This window comes from Babylonia areolata, chromosome 1 (genome assembly GCF_041734735.1).
Source record: "Babylonia areolata isolate BAREFJ2019XMU chromosome 1, ASM4173473v1, whole genome shotgun sequence".
In the NCBI taxonomy this organism is placed as follows: Eukaryota; Metazoa; Mollusca; class Gastropoda; order Neogastropoda; family Buccinidae; genus Babylonia; species Babylonia areolata.
In genome coordinates, this window is record NC_134876.1 from 43,157,230 (window position 1) to 43,167,229 (window position 10,000).

At 38.0% G+C, this 10,000-nt stretch overlaps 1 protein-coding gene across 1 annotated transcript in view; it reads left to right on the plus strand.

Annotated features, from left to right (window-relative positions):
* LOC143283193 (DNA-dependent protein kinase catalytic subunit-like) overlaps nucleotides 1-10,000 on the plus strand; it is a 112,445-nt gene that overhangs the window by 1,113 nt on the left and 101,332 nt on the right. Inside the window, exons 2-11 of the mRNA XM_076589371.1 lie at nucleotides 1,275-1,351; nucleotides 1,918-2,010; nucleotides 3,101-3,175; nucleotides 3,806-3,914; nucleotides 4,613-4,725; nucleotides 5,273-5,372; nucleotides 5,772-5,923; nucleotides 6,875-6,967; nucleotides 8,495-8,554; nucleotides 9,503-9,598. Coding sequence (XP_076445486.1) covers nucleotides 1,275-1,351; nucleotides 1,918-2,010; nucleotides 3,101-3,175; nucleotides 3,806-3,914; nucleotides 4,613-4,725; nucleotides 5,273-5,372; nucleotides 5,772-5,923; nucleotides 6,875-6,967; nucleotides 8,495-8,554; nucleotides 9,503-9,598 — 968 coding nt within the window. The remainder of the gene's footprint in view (nucleotides 1-1,274; nucleotides 1,352-1,917; nucleotides 2,011-3,100; nucleotides 3,176-3,805; nucleotides 3,915-4,612; nucleotides 4,726-5,272; nucleotides 5,373-5,771; nucleotides 5,924-6,874; nucleotides 6,968-8,494; nucleotides 8,555-9,502; nucleotides 9,599-10,000) is intronic.

The window sequence follows — 10,000 nt, forward strand, 5'->3', positions numbered from 1 at the left end:
CCCTTTCCCTCAAGTTTGACTGGAAAATCAAACTAAGCATCTAGTGACTTGGATGGGATGATAAACCAATTAAAGGTCATGTGTGCTGCATGCATTTGGTGCGCTGAAGAAAACCCCAAGGCAACAAAAGTGTTGTACTCTGGGAAAATTCTACAGAATAGATCCACTCTGATAGGTACACAAAAAAATGTATATGCATACACTCAAGGCCTGACTTACATATCTTATGCTGCTGTGATACATCTGACTGGCAGATTGATGTGCTGAAACTGAAGCTTTGTTATTGGCAGATTCCATTTGTTATTCTGGATTATAGTGCCCTGTAGTGGTTTTTTGTTTGTTTTGTAAACATGCATTTTTTCCCATATTGACTTTGATTGTTAGCACTGTGGGCAGTTGTACTAAGAAGGTGGAGTGCATTATAGATACACATGATGATGATGATGATGATTATTATTATTGAATTAAGCTTTCATGCTTGTCATGTGATGTCAAAACCAGAAGATGACCTTGGTTCTCTTTTCAGTCCACTCTGTTCTTACAGTGATGTATTCTTGCCTGTGGTCAGTGGGCTTGCCCAGCATACATTTTTAGCATTACTAAACTATACCACACTACACAACATAATTGATCTGCTGTGTATGGCATACAAGTGGATCAAAACTGTTCATGGCTTCTTTTGAGTTTGGTCTCATGTAAGACCATGTGTAATGGAATGCCATGCAGGTTCTATTGTGTCATCAGCTTGGCTCTCTGAAACTTTGCTTGAGTGTCTGATACTCTTTGCTGGTCAGTGGTCAGGTTGTGAACATGAGCATATCTGACATTTTGTGGGTGGAGGGAGAGGTGTTTTTTTTGGATTTTTTGTTGTTGTTTTTTTTCCAAAAAAGACATCTGAATTAACACCAGAATAACAAAATAATAAGATTGTTCTAATTGCTATCCCATAGCAGTGCAGATGAAAAAAAAAAAAAAAAAAAGACTTTCCTGAATTAAGAAACAAATTAAATCGCCTTAACATTTACTGTACCTTATAATATAGAGCTAGTCACTGATAGTTTTGTTTGTTTGGTATGGTCAACACTTTCCTCACCCCTCGTCCTCCCGCATCCATCTTCCACACACAAACCTCCCAATACAAATCAAGAATTAGGTGCGGTGGTGATACTGATTATTCATTTTTTTATTCATTGATATTTGGACTTTCAGACATTTCCCTCTCCCCCTTTACAGTGTGTATGTTATTGACTTACGTTGACTTGTGATTTTTTCAGACTTCTTTTGCTCAGCTCTCTTTGACAAGGAGACTGGGATTGTGACCTTCATACAGAAGATTGTTGGAGAAGATGAGGTAGAACTGAGAGGAGAAGAGAGAGTCATGCTGTGTGTGTGTGTGTGTGTGTGTGTGTGTGTGTGTGTGAGGGAGAGAGAGAGAGAGTCATGATGGTAAAGTTTTGAAATGAATGTATAAATACTAAATAGTTTTAATGTTTAGAAAAAGAGAAACCCACTTGTAGTGACTGAAATACAAAAATGTGATTATTTGATTCACACAGACCTGCATACATTGTGCACATGTATTTGAGCATATACACATATACACTAGCCACATTCAGACCAAATATTTATTGCAGATATTCCAATGCAAATGTTTTGCATTGCACTTCAGTTTAGATACCACAGTTTAACTGTTTCTTACACAAGCACACATGCACAAAAGTTTGCCATCTTGTGCATGTGCATGACAAAGTATACAGTGTTATTTGGGCACTTAGGAAGTTGCCTGACATATTCATAACATTGAAACAGTTCTTATCACTATAATTTTTTTTTATGTTGATTGTTCAGTGTTGTTATTTTGACTATTTGTGTTGTTGCTGTATGATTTTTAAGCTTTGGATGTGACTTTTGTTTCAGTTCCAGAGCAGCAAAGCAGCGCTCTTGGACCTTATTGCACAGTTTGCTCTTCTGGTGGAGAAGAAGATTGTACCCTATGCTCTGGATATAAAGGTACATTCATTGCTCTGACAACAGCATGTTTCCTTTAGAAATATTTGGTGTATGGATGCTACATGTTAAATGTTCATTTCTGTACCTGGCATGGCTGGGAAAGGTTAAAATGTTGGAAGGAGAGGATTAGGCCCTGCCTTCCTATGCTGTAGCCCTTGACAGTGCGGATATGAATTTCTTGTGGTTTCTGTTTTTGTTTTGAACTTGGTGCTGAATTGTGCAGGAAAACAAGAGTTGGGTATCAGTTTTTCAGTAAATGAAGACTTCACAAAGTAATATCTTTAACTTTTAAGCCTGGAACTGAAAGAAGAGAGGAAGCAATCAGGTATGGATACAGATCTAAAAACTGTTGTGGACAGCCCATTGGGAGCACTGGCTTTCCCACAGATCTGAAAGCTTGATTTGTTTCCATTAGACTTCTCCCATGGGGAGATTATACTCGTGGACTTTGAAAGTCCAGCCATGAAGGAAACCATTGGTTTTTGTTAGCTTAGGATGGACACAGATACTATTGGTGAAATCCATGTAGTGTTAAGATGTGCATTGATTCTGATGCCAAGGCTTCTGGCAGTTGCGTAATATATTGTATTGTTTTGATGGTCGCACAAACATGTGTTTCACCGTTGTATACATTTCTTTTCTCATTCTTTTTTCTTTTTTTCTTTTTTCTTTTGAGAGTTTGTAGTACTCTGGTGTTGAGTTAGTAGATCCCTCCCGGCCCCACACACCTTCACTCCCTGGCGTTTCTGACAGACACTTGAGCATTTGATATTCCTTTCTTCTCCACATACTACACAGGAACAAAAATGATATGTTTTGCCATTTTTTCAGTTTCAAAGACACATACATGCACGTGCACACGCACACAGATGAATAGAGATGTACATTCTGATCTATCATTCACACACACACACCATAGAGATAAATGCAGATGTACATTCTGATCTACCATCAGTTGTATACCATGAATCTAACCATGACAGATGGGTCAGATGAAACACATGAAAATCTGTTGAGAAGAACTGTAAAGTGTAATTGTTGGTGAATGATGAATGAGAAAGAGAAACTATGTTTTGTTTGACAACCACAGGAGGTGTGCATGTCAGCCTTCACAAGGGACCGTTCAGCCAAAGTGAAAAATGCTGCGGTTACTGCGCTGGTGAAGGTGAGGATTCAGCGAACTGCCAGTGATTGTGCATGCCTATTGTTGAATGTTGTTACTTGTAGATCACTGGACATCCATTTCTCCTAGCTGTTGAATAGTTTCTTCAGGTTTCAACCTTTTCCCATCGTCGTACAGGGAGAGAGAGAAATTGTACATGTATCTATTTGAAAATGAATGTGTGTTATATGTTGAACATATTTGATTGAAAATATTTGTTTTTATGTTTTGTTTATGTGTTTCTTTGTGATTTTTAATTTACATGTATGGACACAACCATAAACAATAACAAAAATTCCCTGTGAGAGGGATTAATCAAGTGTTACTGTAGTGTATTGTACATGGGATTTCAACATCTCTTACATGATATGGATGGATAACGTCATTCTTGTATATATATAAATACACTGGAATCTCAACATCACATTTATTTTTCTCTTACAGTGACTGCTCCAGAAATTCTTGCTAACAATGGGCTCCATCTCAAGTGTCTTTTTAGCCAGGTGAAACCAAGGTTTAAAAAGTGAAAAGGCACATGAAAAGAAATGGCTGCATATGGAAGAAACCTAGCTGAGGTCTGACATTGATGTTTTGTGAAGGATTGTTTGCTGATTATCTGTTGGTGTTACACAGGTGCTGAGGCTGACAGTGGGTTCTCAGATGGGGGATGACCTCAAGATTGACAAGATGGTGAACAAGTTCTTCATGGAACTCACCAAAGCCTCCAAACTGGTTCCCACAGGCAAGCAACATCTTTGATGCATTCTGATGTATTTGATACTTATGTATACATGTATGCATGCACATACACATCACACCACACTCATGCACATATGCATGCGTACACACTGATACATTCTAACGTGTATGATGCCTATGCATGTACTCATGCACATACACATCACACCACACACATGCAATTATGCATGCATACACATATGCGTGCGCACGCACGTACACACACACACACACACACACACACATATTATAGTATGGATGACACACATACGACAAGATGTATAAACAAGAGATAGTCAACCTGTATTGTCATCTTATCAATCAGATGATATGAATTCATCTATTTATATGAATGTTGTTTTTGACACGTGTGTAGTTGATTGTGTGTGTGTGTGTGTGTGTGTGTGTGTGTGTGTGTGTGTGTGTTTGTGTGCATACACACTGTATAACCCAGCTTTGTAAAGGCTTCTTTCAGTTCTTTGACCGAGAAGATTTTAGAACTGGACTTAGACTGGAAGCAGCTGTTTGTGCTGAAGAACATTCTGTTAAGATTTCAAGTTGTGTCTCAATGTTGGAAACGTAAAGAAGCAAACACAAAAAATAAATAAAGAATCAGTCAGCTGAACAAGCTTTTAACTTTCTAGGATTAATTGTTCCAGTAACACTGTGTATGTGTGTGTTTGTGTGTGTGTTTCATTTCAGTGAAAGGAAATATATACACTCTTCTGGGTGTTATGGCTGAGGTCTACCCAGAGTACGTTACTGTGTATTCAGAACGCTTAGCGTCCCTCTATGTCAGTGCTTTGAAAGCTGAGGTTTGTCTGCCACTTTTTTTGGTTATTGTTCCATGTGTTTGTAGAATGATGTTTTTTTGATATGTCAGTTGCTGTGTTTGGCTCATGCCTCATCAGACTTTGTGTGCTGATTGTTATACTGGTTACCCTTTAGAAAATTAAGGTTTAAGTATGTGTGTGTGCGTGTGTGTGTGTGGGCATGTGTGCATGTGTGTGTGTGTATATGTGTTTGTTCTTTTGTGGTTTGTATGTGACAGACATGTTATTGTAAAGTGCTTGGAGATGTTTGAAAGTGCTATATGGTGCACAATTATTACAGCACAATACTGTTCACTCATGGTGTGAGGGAATGTCTTACTGTACAGTATCTCACACACACTCTCTTCTATTGTTTAAAAAAAGAGAAAGTCTGTTTTGTAATTCCTTTGGTCGATATAGTTCAGTTTCTGAAGACACAGCAGCCTAAGAAAAATCATTTCTGCTTTCTGTTTGTACTGGTGATGCTTCATTAAAGAATTGCTTGCTGTTCATGCAGATAACTTGCAAACGGACATTGCCCTCTGTGTAGATGACCTCGAAAACGAAGAAACCAGAGCTTCCTATCATCGCAGGATGTTTGGAAGGGCTGACTGCTTTCCTAATCAACTTCACACAGTCTGCTGAAGAAGGTGGGGTTTTTTGTGGATTAAATTGACCTACTTTTTCTTTGACTATAAATCTCCTATGTTTTTAATTTTTTCCCCTCCAGACTAGTTTATTGAATAATAAAGAAAAAAAAAGGAAAACAATATATAGAGGTGTTATGCAAAATTGGTAAAGAGTGGAAACGATCAGTTCACACTTGTATTTTTTTTCCTTTTTGTGTTCTTATTTCTGTGTTTATATTTGCCCCCCAAAGCAGCCTCTATCCATATTTTGTTCTTGTCTCTCCAGTTGGGATTGTTTGTGTGTTTTGATTTCCCCGTTTTCTTGCATTCAATGATCATCACAAAAAAAAAAAAGCCAAACAGTAGCAGTGTATAGAAAGGCGTTTTATACTGAACTCTTTTGTGTCTGTCCATGTGTAGACTCCAAGCACTCAGAGGATATCTTCATGTATGCAAGGAAGGCCATTGATCCTAGTGTAGACTTCACCAGGTACGATGTGCCTAAGTCAGGACTGGAGCTTTTCGCTCGTCACGCCTCCCAGTTCAAACAGTTCTTGGCGGATGACTACATGGTACTGTGTGTGTGGATGAGTGTTTGGTGCTTGTTTGTGATTAGTGCTAAGCAAACTTACGTATCATGATAACAGTGATAATGATAAAAATGATAATAATAATGATAATGATAGTGAAAATAATCATACAATTTAGACCTTATATGGCGCGAACTTCTCATACAGTGGGCTCTAAGCTTATCACATGAAACAATTGTTCAGTTCACTTCAATTACTCAAGGAGGCGTCACTGTGTTCAGACAAATCCATATACGCTACGCCACATCTGCTAAGCAGATAGCTGACCAGCAGCGTAGCCCAATGTGCTTAGTGGAAAAACTACATACAATCGTGCACACTAACATACAAGAGCACATCTATTTTATTGCAACATATTTTGGAGTAAATTTATTTTATTCAGTTAGTGTGTCACTTAACTCATTAATCACAAATTCTGAGAAAACTCTTCACAGCAGAACATCATACAGTATTGACTTCTGAGTATGCAGCGAATTGCAAGGCCTCTGCCATGTTGATGTGTGCATCAGACCCAACTGTGGGCTGATGAGCCTTTGGATGCACAAATAATTTCCGATCGGATCAATAAAGATGCATTATAAAGCAACAAGGACACCAACAAGAGTAGAATCGAGGGGAAAAAAAAGAAAAAAAAAGGGCCAAGCAACCAACCAACTCCGTTCTCACACCCACTGTTAGTCCCACCACTGGCATGTTAACTTTGCATTTTATTGAACCTAGTTTGATGTTTTTGTTTTTTGGTTTTAAATAACATCTTTTTCAGTGTATGTTTTTGCTAGTTTTATTTGACATCACAGGACTGAAGATGTGATTCAACCTGACACGTATTGTTGTATTCTCCACACCCTGGAAAGGGGCAAAAGGATTGAATTTCTTTGAACCTTGGTAAACTTAGTGGAAGTTTTTTTTGACACTGTTTGTGGCGTTGTGCAGAGCATGTATGAGAAGCTGCAGAAGTGGAGTCACCACCACAACAGGGAAGTGGTGCACCTGGGGGTGGCTGCTCTAGAGGCCTTTCTCAAACAGGTGATTAGATTTTTTAATTTAAAAAAAATCAGATTAAAAAAAAAGAAAAAAAGAAATCTCTTAGTAATGCAAGTTTCTGTTGCCAGTGAAGGTGACCTTTGGATTCCAGAATTACTAATTATTATTTCATGCGGTTCATACCCCCCCCTCCACCTCCCACAACTATCCTACATTTCAGAATTTAGAAATCATGTTTACTTTTAAAATCAAATGGACTTTTTAAGTAACGTGTTTTATGTCAGATTTTTCAGTTTTTCTGTATTACACTGTGATTTACCGTGATGGTGATGTCCTTCCTTATCCTTTCCTCCTGCACCCTCTCCCCTAAGCTCCTACCCGGCTATGCGATACATAGCCTAGGAATGAGTGTGTGGGGGAGGGTGGGGGGTGCAGGGTAATTTGGGAGATGGTGTGTGTGTGTGTCGGGGCTCGTCTACGTGTATGTGTGTTTGTGAAACTGCATGTTTGTTGCATATCTGTTATGCATGTGTGTGTGTGTGTCTGTGTGTGTATGTGTATATGTGTGTCTGTATGTTTTACATTTATTCGCTTATTTGTTTAATTATTATCATTATTTGCCTTTTTATTTTATTTTTATTTATTTATTTATTATTATTATCATCATCATCATTATTATAATTATTATTATTATTATTACTGTCTTTTTTCCTTTTTTTGAAATTTGATTATTTATTTATTTATTTATTCATTCATTTATTAAATTAAAATATTCATTTACTTTTTTTTTTTAATACTTTTTTTCTCTTTTTTTTTTTTTTTACTCAAGGCCTGACTAAGCATGTTGGGTTACACTGCTGGTCAGGCATCTGCTTGGCAGATGTGGTGTAGCATATATGGATTTGTCCGGACGCCTCCTTTAGCTACTGATACTGATACTGATATGGATAATGTGAGGGATATTTCACAGTGGCTTCATTGCAGTTTACCTTTATCATGAAATGACATGTTTTTTTTTTCTTTTTCGTTTTAATTATGAATGGGTTTTAACTTCTTTTTTTTTTTTCATCATGAGCCTGAGGGTAAATCTATGTTCACAGTCTGTTTCAGTCATTAAAGTGATTTTCTGATCGGTTAACAAGTTAAATAGTTATGTTTACCATGAGATTTTCTTTGTTTAAGGCTTAACTTGTTCTTTCTGGAATGCAGTTTCAGCACCATGCTGTGTATTGCATTGGAAGGATAGTAGACAAGACCAGCTTGTTTTTCTCCTCTTTGATGGAGACTTTATGAAAACAGAGTTAGATGGTAAGCTGTACAAGTTTTTTGGTTTTCTTGTTTGTTTTTTTGTTTTGTATGTTAGTGAGTGTTTTGTTTCCACTTTGCCATATTTGATGTTTGACTCGATGGAAAAAAATTGTATGCATGTGGGTGTAACTTTGATTTGGTCTTCGTTGAATGTTTCAACCATCATGTTATTTTCCTGTTTATTTATTCATTTATTCATTAATTTTTCAGGAAAAGAGGAGAGTGTATATTTTGTTCTGAATTATCAAATTACACTTCCAGATCTCGGAGACCATCACAGAAAGAGCTCTGGAAGGAAACAAAGAAGGAGCCATTTTTAAGGCAAGCTTTTAAGACTGGCTCAGTTTTTTTTCTTTTCTTTTAACCATGTTCATTGCAGTTTTCTTATTATTTTGATTTTTTTCTTCACCAAAATGAATTCCAGTGTGAGTGCTAATACTGTTATTCATTGTGTTTGATAATGTACAATCCAGCGGAGCTTTCCTCATTCTTGTTCATTTTAATGACATGCATATTGCGCAGGCACATACGTAAATGCATGTATTACTCTCTCATTCACCAACGCATCCATGCATGCATGGGCACATGCACAGGAATATATACACATCAGTACAAATTGCTACAGTGATGCGCATACACATGAATACTCACACAGGCATGTGCGCACAAATGTTAGTTTTCATCATGCAACAAACCTCATTCACCTCATTGTGTTTGGACACATGCACGGATGTATGTACACATCAGTACCCATTAATACAGTGATGCACACACACATGAAAGCTCACAAGTGCACTCACACACGCATGTCAGTGGAGTGATGGCCTTGAGGTAATGCGTCTGCCAAGGAAGCGAGAGAATCTGAGCGCGCTGGTTCGAATCACGGTTCAGCTGCCGATATTTTCTCCCCCTCCACTAGACCTTGAGTGGTTGTCTGGATGCTAGTCATTCAGATGAGACGATAAACCAAGGTCCTGTGTGCAGCATGCACTTAGCGCACGTAAAAGAACCCACGGCAACAAAAGGGTTGTTCCTGGCAAAATTCTGTAGAAAAATCCACTTCAATAAGAAAAACAAATCAAACTGCACGCAGGAAACAATACAAAAAAATGGGTGGCGCTGTAGTGTAGCGACGCGCTCTCTCTGGGGAGAGCAACCCAAATTTCACACAGAGAAATCTGTTGTGATAAAAAGAAATACAAATACAAATACAAATCATGCAACAAACCTGCGACACGTTAACAGACAATGAACTGTGTTGGTGTTCAGTATTTTCTGCAAGAGTTCCGCAACACTATGGGAAATGCCGCAGCTACCTCCAAAGAAGTGTCCATGGCTGTCAAGGGATACGGTCTTCTGGCAGCGGTGAGTTATTGAAACTGTCTGTATGTCTGTCTCAGTTTATCATCCTTTCTCTCTCTTTTTGTTGTTGTTGTCTGTTTCTCAATATCTGCTCCTCCTTTCTCTTTTTTTTTTGTGTATCTCTGAATTTGTGAGTTTTTCATTTCCCTGTCTTTCCCCTGATTAAGAATGGAATAGAATGGAATATGTCTTTATTACCAAGTGTACCGGGGTCACAAGGAATATTGGGGGGGATAACAAGGTACGGACATAAATCGAAAACCATACACAAGTACAGATACAGTAGAAATTAGGATACATACAAGTGCATATCAATATAAAAACTTGTGCATACTCACACATGCACGCACTGCACACACACGCACGCACACACACACACACACACACACACACATACACACACAT